Source organism: Athene noctua, chromosome 23, assembly GCF_965140245.1.
Source record: "Athene noctua chromosome 23, bAthNoc1.hap1.1, whole genome shotgun sequence".
Taxonomy (NCBI): Eukaryota; Metazoa; Chordata; class Aves; order Strigiformes; family Strigidae; genus Athene; species Athene noctua.
The window spans coordinates 5326756-5343157 of record NC_134059.1 but is presented as its reverse complement, the minus strand read 5'-3'; the positions used below and the strand labels follow the sequence as shown (position 1 = coordinate 5343157).

Here is a 16402-nt window from a genome sequence, read left to right as displayed (position 1 = left end):
TCCAGCCCCAACTTGCAAAAACAAGTTAGGTAACTGGGACCGGCTGCCAAGCCCAAATGTGAGCAAACCCTGATGGTGTCTCAGCTCCGCTCTGCAGGGCTGCAGCTGGACCCGGCCACCCGCTCCTCTCCCCGCACGGCAGACTGAGGGCACGGCTGTTTCTCCAGGGAAAAAGCTTATCGAGAGCCCAGGCTGTGCTGAGCGGGGACAGACATCTCCCACCGACCCTCACAGGCTTTTTATAAACCACTGCTCAAAGGACGCGCTGCCCCTTCCCACCCCAACGCTGAGGCTTTCTGAGCTGCTCCATGGAGGTGATGCTGGGAGGAGGCTCAGAGCCAAAGCAAGGTCCACGCTGCAGCTGGGCTCAGCCTTTGGGAGCTGGAAGTGTCTGTCCCACACCCCGACACATGCTCATGTTGACACAGAGGGGACAGAAACACTGCACTAGTGCTGTCGGGGAGGCTGCCCCTTGGGAAGTTTGCTCCTGTGAGCACCAGGTGTGCTATGGGGGGCAGGCCGGGGGGACACAGGGACCCTACAGCCCCGGTCGGTGCAGCAAGGCTGTCCCAGCACCGCGACCCAACCCTGGCCATCCCCTGCCAACCCCAGCTCCAGCTTCCAAAGTGGAGCTTGCTGATCTGCCCCGTGCCATGGAAACATGCCCGGAGATGGGAGGAGATGCCTTATCGAGGTTCACCCCATGAGTCAGAGGAAAGAGGACGCAGGAGCCTGACTCAGTCACTCTATCACCACCCGGCAACACTCCCCCGGCCTCCCCAGGCTGCCTTCGCACCTCCTCATCCTCCCGAGCAAGGCCTCTGCCCAGCTCCTTCCCTGGGAATGAGGAAGCTGGGGCATCTGAAGGATGTTCCTACCGGAGCCGGCCCTGAGTGCGTGGCAGCGGACAGGATCGGTTTGTAAAAAACCCAAAACTCATCAATGCAGAGCAAAGCGTGCGCCGGCGCGTCTCGGCCGCTGCGCCAAGCAGACAGCCGGAGAGGCGGGGGGGGAAGGAGCAAGCAAGCCCGTCAGTTCCTTCTGATGTCTTTGCTAAAAATCCTGGCTACAAAGAGATCTAATTGCAAATGAACTAATTAAGTAAACCTCTGACGAAGCGTGAAAACAATTTGTTTGACCCTGACGCTAGCAGAGGGCTCTTCGACAGCGGAGTTAATCAGTCAGCGCCGGAGCCCACAAGCAGTGTCAGCGGGCTGCCGCGCCGCCATCTGCTTCCTCCCCTCCTCTCGCCCCCCAGGAGGGGAGCTGCAAACTCCCCTCGTCTGCTGCCTGCGCCTGCCCGCTCCTGCCCACTGCACTGGGTCTCTTCTCCTCTAGCAGCAATCTCTGGTGTTTCCTCCTTGTGCATGGAGCCCCCCTGGCTCTGGGCAGACAGACTTTGGGGTGTCCAGACCCATTTCCAAGGGCTCCCCCTCTGGCAGCCCGAGAACATAGGCTCTCCGCTCCTCCAGGAAAATCTCCCCCAAAGAAGGGGGGCACTTACTTGACAAACTGTCCCAAGTCCTCACAGAGGGTTTCGCAGCCGGGCCACTTGCACTCTCCGTGGCCGTAGAGTGGGTGGGAGCCGGGGGTCTCTTCATGGGAAGAGCTGCAGAAGAGGGAAAGGAACTGTCAGACAGGGCAACCGTGATGTTCCAGCATTCCCGTGCACGGGGCCAGCTCTGGGACCCGTGGGGCACCCCACAGTGACAACTCCCTCTCCTCCATGGGCACGTGGGCACAGCAAAACAGCAACAGGACTTGTTTATAGGATGGGCAGAAACCCCCCCCAACCCTCCCAACCCTGTTGCCAGCCCTTCAGGTGACAGATCCTGGCCCCTTCCACCTCTCCGGGGGTAAAAACACAAAGTGCCAAGGCCCGACCCAGCCCTACCTGTCCCTTCTCGGCGTGTGCATGGTGCTCTGTCCATTGGGCAGAGGGTGATGGGAAATGGGAGGCGAGACCTTGGCGGCGGAAAACGAGGTAGAGTTGGAGGTGTTGGTGGTGAGGTCGAGACCTTCTTGCTTAATGCTGTCCTCAACGGGCTGGGCAGCCGTGACCTCCTTCCAAAGCTGCTGGAGGTCCGAGGGGCACACAGCTACAGCACGGGGAGAAAGCGCCCGCTGTCAGCAGGGAGAAGGAGCAGCACCCGCTGGCACCCATGCACCAGGCTGGCGTGGGACCCCATGGGCTCCCTCCCTGACTGGTGGGCACAGCCCAGCTCCCCCAAACTCAGGAAATCATCACCCCAAGGTGGGCAGAGCCCTCTGTGACAACACCCGGGAAGGAGAGGCTGCCCAGCCCCATCGGGAGGCCCAAAACAAGGCACCCGCAGCACCCAGGGAGCCCTGCAGAGCTGTCCCCGGAGGGGAGGAGACCCCGGCTCCCCGCACCCTGGCACCCCTCTGCAAGAGGAAGCTGGGGGCCCAATCCCGCGCTTCAACCCAGCTCAAACTCTCCCAGGCTGCTCTGGCTGTTAACACCATCAGGCCCCAAACTTTAGATGGGTGCATTAGGAAAAGCAAGTCCCCAGCCCCCTCCCCAGCCCTCCCTCGCTAGGAGCAAGGAGAAGCTGCAGCGTGGGGGCCCCTCAGTGCTCTCCCCACCCTCGGGAGGGGTCCTTACCTTGGGGCAGGGTCTGGAGGGGCACGGTGCCCTGCCCCGGCGGGAGGCTCACCAGCCCCTGGCGCTGCAGGTTTAACAGGTGCTGCTGCTGGAGCTGCTGCATCTGCAAGAGCTGCTGCTGGAAGGCCAGCTGCTTGTTCCCCAACGGCTGCTGGGAGACAAAAGGGAGAAATCAAAGCGTGTTATTTCCAGCCTCACAGCAGAAAAACCCTTTGCAGGGGAGGCAGGGGCCCGGTGGCAATGAGGGATGCCCGCGGCGACAGGCCCACGGCTGTGGGTGCCTCCGTCCTGCTGCTGGGCCTGCTCAGCTCACGGCGGAGCCGGACGGAGGCTTTGATCTGTCGGAAGAGGAGGGGAAGGAAAGGAAAGGGGAAGGGAAAAATAAAGCACTGAAAAAGAGGGAGTGAGCGGAGCTGGGGGCTTGCTCGCAGCAGAGACCCAGCTCTGCCTGCGAGGTGGGTGAACCCACAAACCCGAGCCGCGGGGTGTCCCACATGGGGAGGCTCAGCCGCAGGGTGAGCTCCCACAGGCATGGAGAATCACCCAAAAAAGGGGGCTCCCGGCACCCAAACAGCATCCTGGATGCACAAGACCCTCCTTTAAGCAGGGAAATGGTCCCTATTTGCCAAAAATTACCATTTCAAGCCCCTTCTTGTTGGGGGGCACAAAACAACTGTCCGAAGGGAAGCAGGTGCCCAGTGTCAGTACAGGTGCCCCCACCCTGACCATGAGCATCCCCCAGGTAGGCAACTCTCCCACCTGTCCCCAGGAGCTGGCCACGCTCTGACAGGCATAGCCAGCCCTAAACTAGTTAGGCAGGACGGGTCCCTGGGGAGGCACCAAGAAATCCATGAGAATTAACTGAAGGGGAGAGAATTCAATTAGGGATGGGGACAAGCAGCTGCTAATCCGAGTCGGCCACAAGAGGGGAGCTGCCCCGGGCCTGCCCAGCCTCATTAGCAGGGCAGGCATCTCTGTAACCCCTTGAACCCCTCTGTTTGTGCAGACATTGTTTGTGGGCTGTGAGGAGCCGGGCTGGCAGGCAGCGTGAGGCGGCTGTGCCACGCTGACCAGCGCCGGCAGCAGCCCGGCCCCTCCACGCCAGCGCCCTTATCGTGAGCAAGAAAAGTGCCGGAGCCCCTCTGGGCAGAGCAAACCCCCTGATCTCACCGCGCTCCTGAGTGGGGGCACTTTGCAGCGCCATTGCTTGGCCCCAAAAGAAGCATTTTCATGTCCATGTGCTTACTGATGAGCACAGGAGCTTTGCAATAGGAAATGTCCTTTTTTTAATCACCTGGCTGGGTCTGAGAATCGTGGGGATTCAGGCTCCTGGTGCACTGGGCATCCCAGAGACCTGGCACAGACCCTCCTTGCTCTCAGTGATCCCCGAGGCTCCCTCTCACTCTCTGCTCAGCAGGGCACAGCAGACAGACTCTGTGGCAAACCCAGTTCACAGCTTAGTCTGCAATCAGAACTGCTGTAACCCAAAGCAGCACCCCAGGCCTTGCGGGACACAGACTGTCCCCTGCAGATGCTGATGATGCTCAGCCGTGGCTTTGTGAAATGGAGGGTGAGGATGAGCTCCAGGCACTGCCCAGCAAAATCCTTGTGGTCTGCAACATCAGGGACAACTGTGAGTTCTGTCTAGGGCACAGGGAGAGTTTAAATTTGGTTTCTCAGCCTCAGAGGGATGTGCAGACTCCTCCCTGTCCTGTTCACCTCACAGCCATGGCAGAATTGTCCCCGCAGAGTCAGGTCTGCATCCTCTCTGGCTCTGCCTGTCCTGCACCTCTGATGCATGAAGATAAAGGCACAGATCAAAGCGATTTCTGCTCAGTGAAGAGAAATCCCTGTGCTTGCCTTCGCTCCTGAGCAAGGTGCTGAGCCAGGAGGGCTTCAGGTCACGGGATCTGAACAGACCATGGACCACGATGGAGGAAAAAATGCAGGACCAGGCTGCGCACCCGAGGGCCTTAGCGGAGGCAGCGCTGTCCCCCATGGTGTCCTGGTCCCCTGTGAGGGAAAGCTCTGCACGATGGACATGCATGTCCTCGCCTTGGTTAGAAATAGCAGCTGGGACGGGACAGGATGGGATGGGACGGGATGGGACGGGCTTCTCCTCCTCTTCCCAGCCCCGCCACCGCCCTCCCCGGGGGCCCCAGGGCGAGCCCGGGCTCTGTGTGAACACAGCCTCATTCATGGCACTTCCAGGCTGCGGAGCAGGCGGAAATTGGGAGTGGATGAAGTCATGAGGATCCCCAGGGCACGTTGCCTGTGCCTCCTAGCCCAGCTGGGCTCTCCCAACCCGGCCTCCCCAGAGCTGCGGCCGGCAGAGTCAGACCCCCCCGTGGCAGCAGCCCAGCCCTGCCCCGTGTGTGGTTCTGGCACGGACCACGCTGTCCACGTCGAAGCTGCTCCTTCACATGCTTCAAACCCACGTGCACATCCTTCCAGCTTCACCAGACTGTGAACACAGGGACCAGCCCTGGGAACACAAGCCCTGGTTCCTGGTGGATACACAAACGCGTGGGCTAAGCCAAAACATGGACCAGTTCTCTGCGGGGAAGCCAATCTGCCAGTCCCTAGACAGCAACCGCTGCGCCGCAGAGCCAACGAACCGCACAGCTCAGACCCACCGAGTGCGATGGGCGAAGAGGGACACCCACCTGCACACCCACCCAACAGCACCCACCAGCCCGGGGGCTCCGAGCCCAATTTGCCCTGGAGGAAGCAGGGTGGTGATTTCAGCCTGGATTTCAGTCCCAGCCTTACTGAAAACCTCTCTCCTCAGCCATCCCCCCACAAGCTTCGCTCAGCTCCTCTCCCCTCGGCAAACCTCAGCCCCACAATCACCAGCCAAGTCCCTCCCAGAGGGGACCCCCCAGCACCCGCCAAAGGAGCTTGCTCTGCGTTAGGGCCAGATCCTGCGTTTGGCCCCCACACCCCCCCATCCCAGCGCGGGGGCTCGGGGTCCGGAGCTTCGCCTACTCTTGGCGTACATTAGACGCAGATGACTGGGTGCAGCTACCGGGGTAAGAGCTGCCGTCACTTTGATTTATGAGCACATCAGGAGGAGTTTCGGCGTGACACACGGGACTGACAGGAGCAGTTCATTAAGCTGACACTGAGGTTAGGAGGCAGGCAGCCCCCTTCCCGCGCCACCCCCCTCCCCTGCCCCACCAGACTCAGGAGAGGGCAACCCCCCACTGCCACCCCAGCAGCTCTGGGGGCACACGGAGACCCACTGGCCTCACCCCCAGGGGATACTGGGGTCTCTGCACCTGGATGCCACTTGCAGCAGCTGGGCTTAGAGGGGCAAAGTGGCTGGGGAAAGAGCAGGACAGCAGACACCAGCTTCGCTGCCTCTTGCCACGAGGGCGAGGAGCTGCCCGGAGCCATCCCAGCCCTGCGCTGGCAGCTCCTCGCTCCCCCTGTGCCCAGGATGCTGATGGGGGTTCACCCTGACACCCTAATTCAGGAAAATGCTCTGGGCTGGGCTGTGCTGCAGCTCAGCCCCATCCCAGCGGGACGCATGGACGCTCGGATCAGCCTCCTTGCTCGGCCCCTTCCTCGTGCCTCCCCGCGGCAGCGCAGCCCCTCGCAGCCCGCGGACACAAAGCACCCCCCGCATCCTCTGGGACAGGATGCTGCCGACAGGCGCTTCCGACACGTTTCCATCCTCCACGCTTCCTTTTTTTTCCCTGCTCTCCCCTTCCCTGCAGCCGCCGGGGGACCTCCAGCCGCGCTGCTTCTCCTGGGGAGATCTGAGCCGCTCCTCCACGAGATGCTGCTCCCTGCTCCCGGCACCGCGGCGGCACAAAGCCGTCCCCACCTGCTGATCCCCCTCTGCGCTCGCAGACGAGCCGCTGACTTACAACCACACCGAGGCGAGTCCTTGAAATCAAGCAGAGGGAAAGCAGAAGGCGCTCGGTTTACAAACCTTGCAGCGGGGCCGTAATTAAATACCGCCGTGGATTTCCATGAAGGAGACGACGCTGGCCAAGAGCGGCTCTGTGGCGGCATCCCAGACACGCCAGCTATTCCCCGCGCCGTCGGGGGAAGCGACGGCATCGCCATTCCCGGCAGGCAAGCGCCTGCCTTATTAATAGCAGCCGCCCAAATTCATGGGGTGAAGCCAACACCACAAAGCCTGGCCGAGGGTTTTAGGGAGGGGAATATACTGGTGGCATCCCCTCGCAGGGACCCCCTCGCTGGTTTTCCCGGCCATGGGTTGGTGATGCTGCCAGGAGCTGGATGCACACCCCTGCAGCAGCATCTAATGCCCTTTCCCACCCACCCCCCGCTGGCCACTCAGACTTTCTTAGTGGATAAATTTCTCATCTCCTCTGTACCATTTAATTAAAAGTTAACACGCGCTTTTTAAACCAGAAGCCCGCTAAGCAAGCCCTTTGTTAAAGCTTAATTATATCCCCATTCGTTGTCGCAATATAACATTGCCACGGCCAAGAGGAAAGTCCTTGAGGAAGCTCAGATTTATGCCTCCCCCGTTCCTGGTGCACGAGCAGCTACTCCAGCTCCTGGAGATGGCTCTGATAAAGCCTGACCCTGCACACGCTGCGTAAATACGCCGACATCCCGCAATGAAAGCCCGGGTCAAAGTCTATTGAAGGCTCGAGTGGGTGCCGGCCTGACCCCGAGCTGCTCCAGCTGCCCTATTCCCCCAGCGCCGGCGGGTGCTTTGCTGTCGAGCCCCCACTGCAGCCACCCAACTGCACAGTCTGGGCTTAAATGCTTTCTCGTTCAAAAGAAAGCTGAAGTGCTGAGAAGTGCTGTAAATCAGGGTGATGGATTTCGGGAGGGGTGACTGCAACAAACACCCCCAGCACCCCATTTTTCTATCATCAGCTATCAGCTACTGATGCTCGGCCGGGGACAGGGACTGAGCAGCTCAGCTCCACGTCCCTCTGTGCCGGGAGCCTACGGAAGGACAGCAGTGATGCCAGACATAAAGCAGCAACGTGCAATGCAAAATACGCCCCCCGTGCACTGATCTGGGAAGATTGAGGGGCAAAAATATATTTTAAAAAAAATGGGAGTGATGCTGTCTGCCTGATGCTGGTCGGGGTTGACCCTCAGCCTCCGTGTGACCAGCACATCCCCAAAATTAAGCATTGTACGCCTCCGAGTGTGTTACTATGGGAAAGGACAGTAAAAACTGTTGGGTAAAGGGAGTTATACAAGACTGATGCAATCACACCAGCATAAACACTTCACCATGCAGCCACCTCCCCAGCAAAGGACCCACCACTGCTGACCCGGTCGCGGGGGGCAGACAGCATCCCCTGCCTGAGCAGCTCCCATTGGAAAAGTCCTTTTCCTGCATTGCTGCTATTTCACACAGTTTGGGTTTTGCAGAACCACCTTTCCAGGCAGGAAAAGTCCCGGTTTGGGTTTCCACCTGCCTGCCTCCTTGCCAGACTGGGCTGCCCGATCCGAGCTGTGCCGAGAGCCTGGCAGGGCCAGCGAGTCAGGCAAGGGCTGAGCCAAGCCCCCGCTGCGAGGAGGATTTGGGGAGCCCTCGCTCTGTGCCAGGGGAGCCAGCGACCTGTCCCTCCCACTGGGGAGGGTCCGGCAGCGCTGCCAGCCCACACCCAGCACCCTCACTGCTCCCCACACCCGCCCCAAGTTTCTAGATGCGCCGACAAGGACGCGGCGCTGAGAACGATGCAGCTCGGTGCATGTGCCAGATCGCAAATAGGGAGGAGAAACAACAACTCCCAGCGCCCTGACTGGCCACCCTGGCACCCCCCCAGGAGCAGGATGCCCCCGTGTCCCATCCCTGCTGGCTCCCAGCCGGCTGCCCTGGGTGCTGGGATTCACACACACCTTGTTTTGTGCTGGTCCCCCTTTTATTTGCTGCCAGATCTGATGGCCCAGAACCCATCTGCGTGAGCTCACCTCTTTGGGTTGCTGCTTTCCGGCTTGCTGCTGTGTCAATAGCTGCAGGTGAAGCTGCTCCTGTTGCTTCTTGTAGTATTCCTGCAACTGGGAGGGAGGGAGGGAGGGACGGGAGGGGAGAGAGAAGCCAGATTAGCAGCAGAAACACCCCGTTCGCATCTCCCTGCCCAGCACTACCCCGTGCCCAGCACCGGGCTTTGCCACAGCCATGCCAGCTCCTGACACCGTGCCACCAGGGCAGGCTCTTGGCTGCAGGTTAAGAGGAAAAACACCCGCTGAAGGTGTCACGGCTGTAGAAGAAACCTTGGGCACACAATCCAAAGGGCCCTGGATCCCCACAGCAAGTAAAATCTCCAGACATCACCAATGCCAAACCTGCTGTTCGTTTTCACACCGACACCCTGCCCTGACTTTTTACCACCAGCCGGTCCGGGAGCTTCTGCCCTGCCCAGCCCCAGGAAGGAGGGTCACAACCCCCCGGCTCAGTAATTCCTGTGTATCCTGGGGATTTTGCAGCTGCACTGGCGGAGGTTTTGTTCAAGAGGGGGATATGAAACACCAGGAGGTGGGTGAGCCCCTTGAGCGAAACAGGCCCAGGCGCTCTGGCACGTAACACAGCGTTTCAGCCGCAGACAAACCCCATTTTCAGTATGGTGGGACCCCAAAACACTCCTGGAAAGTGTTGTGAGAGCCGGGGGGCTCCCAGCTGGGAAAGGGCCAGGAGCAGCCCCAGCCCCTGGTCTGGCCGGTGCAGCACCACGATCACCGGGGGCTCAGACTGGCACCCCCCTTCACTGGCACCCCGGGAAAGCGCAGGCAACCCGGCTCCTCACAGCACCCCAGCCAGAACAGAGGGGTCACGAAAACAGAGAGAAACACCCCAGGGCCGCGATGAGCCACCAGAGAGGGTCCCAGTCTGCAGAAGGCAGCGCCGGGACCTGCTGGCGTTTGACGCCAGCTCTCGCTCCAGCCCCTAAATAAACTGTTGGTGATGGATTTGCTGCACGCGGGGGGGGCAGAGGCACGGGGAGGTCAGCGAGACCCAGCAGCCCCCTCCCACCCGGCCCGTACCCCTGCGCAGGGGCGACGGCGGCGGCTCAGGAATGCCCCTTTGGATGCCGGGAAGCCTTTATCAGCTCGGGGCTGACAGCGCTGACAGCAGCAACTTTGCTTTTTCTGTCGGCGAACAGGTTTGGAAAGCCTGGGTGTTTACCCGAAAGCCAATCAAAGCCAGGTCTCTGCAACATGGTCGAGCGGGGCTGCGGGAACATTGGGTCAGGGGTGAGAGGTGTGATGTTTGGTTTTCTTCTGGTGGAGAATGCGAGCTATTCCGGCCTGGGTTGTTTAATTTGCAGTCAAACGTGTTTCTTTATCCGGCTCCAAAGAGGCTTGGAGAAGGACCCACCCAGGGTAGTGTTTACCCTTTGTTCTTTCCCTGGGGCCAACCTTGAATCCTTATCAGCCTGTTTGGAGTAAACAGGTACTGGGGGCAGGAGGAAGGGTGTGGAGGATGCTTGTGGGATTTCTCCTTCTCTCCCTCCCGCCGGCGGGAGGTGTTTACCCAAGCAGACCTGTTTTGTTTCGGAGTTGAGGTTTGTTTTTTTTCTTCTCCTCCTTTTTCTTCCCTCCCTGTTCGTTTTACATTTGACAGAGCGCTCCGGAAAAGCTGAGCAGGGCCGTGAGAAACAAACCCACGCGCTCAGGTCTGGAGCCGGACCCAGGCACCTGCCCCAAAGCCCAGGCAGCGGCTGTGAGCCGTCGAGCCAAGAGCATCCACCCCTGACCCCAGCTCTCCCCAAAAGCTGGGCAGCCCCAAAGCAGCCCTTAGGCAGGAGCCTTCTGAGCTCCGAGACCCTGACTCAGGGCAGCAGCATCTGGCTTTGCCGGCACCGTTAGCACCCTCAGCTCTTTTCATCTCTTGGTGTGGACGTGCTGGGAATCCCCAAGGAAATAAATGTCGGGGGAAGCCAGGAGCTCGGGGAGGAAAGGACACGTCTGCCTGCCCACAACATGCTCCAGCGGGAAAGGATCGAGCTGGGCTGGATCCAGCCCACGCACAGCCAGCCCGGGACCAGCGTTACCTGTTGCAGCATTATCGCCTGCTGCTGCTGCAGGAGGGCCTGGAGCTGGGGCGGCGAGAGGATCTGCTGCATCTGCTGTGGCGTGATCATCTGCGGGGACATCATGGCCACGGACACGGGGACCTGCGGAGAGGAGGGACACATCACCACTCCCAGTTCCAACCCCGGAGAACCCTTCTACAAATACTGACAGCCTCCAAGTGCCTCCCACCCCCCAGGCTCTCCCCAGGTATCGCCTGTGCCCCCTCAATCCCTGCGTCACCTTTGGGTGAAGCCCTTGGCCACTGGTCTGTCCTGGCATGCTGAGGCCACCGCTGGGGACACGGTGATGGCAGGGAGGTGCCCTCCAATGCTGCCGGCACTGGGGTGGAGCTTTCTAAAAGCACGAGCTCCCCAACCCTGTGAGCAGGATGATCTCTGCCCGTGGGGTCTTCTTTAAACGCCGCTTAGCTGGGGGAATTAGGCATCGAGAGGAGCCAGCGGTGCATGGGCAGCCAGCTCCAAACCACAGCTCCCTCCCCTCCTGCGAGGATGGGAAAGGTGCCGGGCACCCCTCCTTCCCTCAGGGTCCCGGAGGATGCAGGGAGGAGGGAAACACCAAGGGAAGCCGGGAAGATACCGATCACCCAAATAACTCTGCAAAGCAGAGCACGGAGGAAGAGGTTACCAGGTTTTCCATAGACACATCAAAGCTTTACCTCCAGATGACACCAGTAACTCACATAATTACCATGCCAAGTGGAGGGAGGGCTGAGAAAACCTGCCAACCCCTGCCTTTGGTTATCATAACACGGGTCCACACCCCCACAGCACAGCGCCAGAGAGCCGGGGAAGGTGTCAGTGATGGATCCCAGCCCCGGTCCTGCCCAGGTGGAGCAGTGCCGCCTTCCCAAGCACGGCCATCAAGAGCTGCCCTGTGCCAGCCCTCTGCCCACCCCTTCCCCAGGCTCTGGGCAGGGTTGTGCCTCTGTTGTAATTAAATAACCCTTCCTAGATGCTCCCTTATCCTACTGCTGCTAGCTGGGGGCAGGAGAGTCAGTGGGCCACCAGCAGCCTCCTGCTGGCCCCTGCCTGGCACCCTCAGGCTCCTCAAGGGGACCCCAAGGAGGAGGGAACTCCTTGGTGTGTGGGACACGGCAAAGCCCAGGCCAGGCTCCTGGTGCAAGCCAAGGACCCAGTTTCAATCCAGAGTAGATCGACTTCTCATGCCCTCACTCCAGGGTCTTGGGACCTCAGAGACCAAGGGACAGAGAAACAAAGCAACCGGCCTCAGAGCACCTGGCAAAGTCCAAATGAGAGCACGGAACCCGCCAGCCCCTCCTGCTCAGGACCCCCAGCAATGCCCAGACTCCCAGTCCGGACCTGCTGCCCACCCTGAGGGCTGTCTCCCCGCCACCAGCCACCCTCAGTGGGACACAGAGCGGTGACAGGACCCCGGGGGTGGCCCCACGCAGTCCCTCCCATCCATGGTGGGCGTCCGGCCGGGCTGGAGCACGCTGACCTTCAAGGGAGATTGCAACGGCTTATCTGTTTACTCAGGCATTTTGCTGGAGGGAGGCGTCGCAAGCGGCCCGAGTTTTATTTGTCGCCGGCGATCCCCTCTCAGCTGCCTTCGTGTCAGAGTTATTGATTAATTGCTGCGTGTTCACACCCAAGGGCTGCTGCTGGGGCGCCTGCACCAGCCTGGCTGGCGGTGGAGGGCCCGGGAGGCTGCGGGAGCATCTCCAGCAAAGACCTGCAAAGCTCCCGCAAGAGAACCCCAAGCTCCCCCCCAGCAGCACCAGCACCGGTGAAGAGCTGCTGTTTCAGAGCTCAGGTGCTCGCAACCAGCTGTGCAAAGCCCTCGGCGAACATCTGGGAAGGAGGGAAGCTCGCGAAGATGGCAAGACGAGAGCGAGCGGGGTGCGCGCCCGCTCGCTGGGAGCTAAGCATCCTGCTAATTTCCCTTTGCCAATTCATCAGCTGGCAACGTGCTCGGAATGAGAGCCCCTAATTAATTGCTCATCCGCATCCCCCATCCGGGCGGCCTCCCCGCCCCCACTGCCGCCGTGCGGCCTCTCGTACACGTTTGCTGGCATTTTCAAATCGGAGGCATCCTAATTACCGGAGAGTTATAACACCTTCCATTTCTCGCCCAGCGGACTGACACCCTGTCAAGAGCAAAGAGAATTGCCAGAGGTTTTGACAACACTAATTGCCCCTATAATCTAAAAACACAAAGGAGAGGCGATTAGTCGAGAGGGCCCCAGCTCTCGATCCGACACGAGGTTTTCACAATGTTACAAGAAAACAAAAGCGACGCTTTTTAGAGTTTGATGGCTGCTAACAAAAGCAGAATTATATTTTCATACAACCTTTGTCTGCATTAAATGGCTTTTTCTTCCGCGCTCGGATGCGGAGCTGACACGGGGAAATGGCGACGGCTTTGCGAGGGGATGAGGTGTGAACGGGGTGAAGCGGTGCCGGCCCTTGCGAGGGGCATCTGGGCTTTGCTGCCTGCCCAAGCCTTGACGGACGCCAAAGTCCTATGAAGAATTTCCCCCCAGCACGGAAAACATCCCCCTCTTAGCTAAGGTTTCCAGGGAGGGCAGGAACTTTGGAGAAATGCCCATTTAGAGCAAGTTTTGCTCCCACTGTGGCCATTCATCCCACGCTGGTGCCAGGGAGGCTGCAGTGCTGCCCTGGTCACGGGGCATCCCCCGATAACAGGGGGGCAACGGTCACCTCAAAAGCTCAAATCCAGGTGCTCACAGCGGTCAACACCCCAAGCACGAGCAAAGCAGCCCAGGGAGGTGACGAGGGGTTAGCTGCCTCCTCTCCATCCCATGCACCCCGCAGCAAAGACCCTCCCCAGGTGCCAGCGCAGCTGGGGACCGTCCCGCAGCGCAGGCAACAAACCCCTGGGGAAGCAGGTCCCGGCAGCCGGCCCCGCAGCAGCGGCTGGTCCCCGGCCGACGCGTCACGAGCTGGCATCTGCCAGACACCGAGTCAGGAAGGGTTTGACTCACTCCTTGGCCGGCTGCCACTCCGCAAAACTGCTTACTAACAGCTCCGGCTGCCTCCCAGAAAGCCCCGGCGCTGCGGCTCCGACCGGCGAGCGGGATCTCGAGGGGGTGATTTTCCAGGCGGTCCCGGTTGTAATCCCTCCGTGCCAGAGGACGGGGCGGACGCGGATCATCAGGCAGCGGGTGGAAAACGAGACGGGTATTACAGGGGAAACTCGGCGCTCAGCGTAAGCGTGGAGCAACTCTGCCAAAGCTGGCTGAGCGAAACAGGATTTGGCCAGGCGTAACGCAGCAGGATGGGGGAGCGATGCTTTTATTTAAATTTTTCTTAGATTTTTTCTTTTTTTCTTTTTTTTTTTTTTACGGGAAGCACAATGCAACTCCCAGCCACGAGGCAGAGCGGGGAAAGCCACGGCCTGACGGCCCGTCTTGGCTCTCGGGGCTGCGGGGCTGCCATCAGAGGGACGGCCGCCCTCCTGACCCCTGAGACAGCTGGCTTGGCACAGCGTGGGAGCCGGGACATCCCTCATCAGCCTGGGGCGTGTGAGCAAGCCTGTGGTTTGCTCAGCCTCAAAGCATCCCTGCACCGACCTTCACCTCCCCGCTGCGCCATCACCCACGCCGGGACGTTGCCGCAGGAGCCGCCGTGTCCCTGGGGAGCTGGGGGCAGCATGCCACAGCCGCTACGGGAAGGAGGATCTCCATGTCCCCACCTAAAACCCCACGTCCAAGCTCCTGCGTGAGGGCAGGCGCAGCCCACACATCGTCCTTCCCCATCCCCACTGACTTGGGGGGGGACTCTGGGATGGGCAAACCTCTCCCCGTGGTGGGTGCCCGCCAGCTCCTGGGGTGTTCGATGCTTCCCGCAGGGCCCGAGGCACTGTGCGTCCTTGTCTCTGATCTAATCTCGGGTTTTAACTCCCGATTAAAAACAACAGCAAACATGTTTGCGCTGTTTTTCTTTTTCTTTTTTTCTTTTTTTTTTTTTAAACACCTTTTTCAAATCCAAAACCAACAGAAACAAACCGAGGTTGGCAAAGGAGGCCGGGAGCCGAAAACAGAAGTGGGGAAACAGCCACCACCAAGAGCAGCTTCAGGTCTGCTGTTTTTAGGGGCAGGGGTGAGCAAATCCCCCCCTCCAAAGCACCCACTTCTAGCTGCCGCAGCTGGAGCAGAGCAAACCCTTCCCTTTGCGTCCAGCCAAAGCGTGCAGGCACCTCCACGTGTCCCTCCCTGTGCTCAGCATCCCCCGGCGAGCTCAGAGATTCGTCTGGCTCAGAGCGTCTGCAAGAGCTTCCAACGCCCGGGGCCAGGCAGCAATGCCACTGACACCAGTGGAGCCCCAGCCAGGGTTACATGTGCCTTGATGGGTGGCCCAGGGCCACCCAAAAACTGCCCAGGCTCTACTCCCCGCTCACCCCACACCATGTCTGGACCTTACCAACACACGACGGAGACGACGGACCAAAATCTACCCGGGGTCAGAGGAAAAACCAAACCTAGCTCTGCAAGGGAGCTCCTGCTCCATGTGCCAGGCTGGGTTTTGAGGCTGTGGGGTTATTTTATGAATAATTTGAACAGCTTTAAAACCAAAGGATTAATTGCCCTGGGTGGTGGTGTCGGGAGGAGGGCAGCAGCACAGGGTGAGCAGGTGAAGGGGCACCAGCGTAGCTGCGTGGAGGACAACCAGCCCCTGATGTTCAGCTCCACGCAGAGAAAAGGGGGAATCAATCCCCTGCGTGTTCAACCCAAGGTGCCTCCTCGTTAGCGCAGCGCGCCCCGCCGGGGAGGCACTAATCATGCATAATCGGGCTGCCAGGCGCTAAAAGTGGAAAGGGAACTGGCTGGGGGATGCTCGTGGTGGAGGAGAGGGCTGGAGTGCTCAGTGCCTGGCAGCCCCTTCCTCAGCACGGCCCTGCCGCGGCGTGGGGTGAGCTGCTGCCCCCCAGCATCGCTCGGGCAGGACCCTCGGGGGGGCACGTCTCCTCCACAGGCACAGGGTGCTGGCACAGCTCATCACGCCAATGAAACCTGCAGGGATTGAAGTGACTTTTTCACGCTGAGGCGAATCCTTTGCTCCCCCGTTAATCCAAACCACCGTTGCGGGGATGGTGGTGGTGGCAACGGGCTGGCAGAGTTGGGGGCTCCGGGAGGAGGAGGGGGAGCAGCAGGAGGAGATGGGGGACGGACAGCGGTGCTGCAAGTTCAAATAGAAAAATCTAGCACCGCGTGAGCCGAGACGGACAGGCTGCTGTATTTTTTCCTGGAGAGGGAACGTAGAAGGGCTGGTATTGATCTGTCTTCATTACCCATTTCACTCAAGTTTCAAATCAACAAAATACACTTTTCTGCTCCGCTGCCCTCCCCGCCGCAGCAGACAAAAGAAAAGCAATTTCCCGCAGTTTGCTCCAAACTCCTCTCCCCTTCCCTCAGCGCCCTTCAGCCCCTCTCCCATTTCAGAGGCTTTTTAACCTCAGCAAGTCGCTCCCGCTGGAGGCTGGGAAACCTCCAGCTCTGGGGGCCGAGCTGGGGAAGGGACCCCGAAGGGGCCACCCCATGATTCAGCTGTTCCTCCAAGCCAGAAATGCCCCAACACTGAAAACACGGGCTGCTGCCTTTCCAAACACGCTCCAGCACCTCGTACCGTGGCAGATACCGGCAGCATCTCCCCACGCTGGCAGGATCCCGGGGGGGGAATCCACTGCTCCCAACCAGCCTAACGGAGAGGAGCACCCTGCAGACCATCTGCGGCAAAAGGCCTCAAATGCAAC

At 60.1% G+C, this 16402-nt stretch overlaps 1 protein-coding gene across 15 annotated transcripts in view; it reads right to left on the bottom strand.

Annotated features, from left to right (window-relative positions):
* The window catches only part of FOXP4 (forkhead box P4), a 62442-nt gene that overhangs the window by 11883 nt on the left and 34157 nt on the right, over positions 1-16402 (bottom strand). For 5 of the 15 annotated variants that reach the window (XM_074925359.1, XM_074925360.1, XM_074925358.1 and 2 more), the window contains 5 exons: positions 10627-10749; positions 8546-8632; positions 2627-2777; positions 1895-2099; positions 1505-1609 (listed from right to left, as the gene is read on the bottom strand). In XM_074925359.1, coding sequence (XP_074781460.1) covers positions 1505-1609; positions 1895-2099; positions 2627-2777; positions 8546-8632; positions 10627-10749 — 671 coding nt within the window. Of the gene's footprint in view, positions 1-1504; positions 1610-1894; positions 2100-2150; positions 2154-2626; positions 2778-8545; positions 8633-10626; positions 10750-12980; positions 13087-16402 lie in introns of those variants that run through there. The other 10 variants (XM_074925371.1, XM_074925368.1, XM_074925365.1 and 7 more) reach the window with 5 other exon arrangements.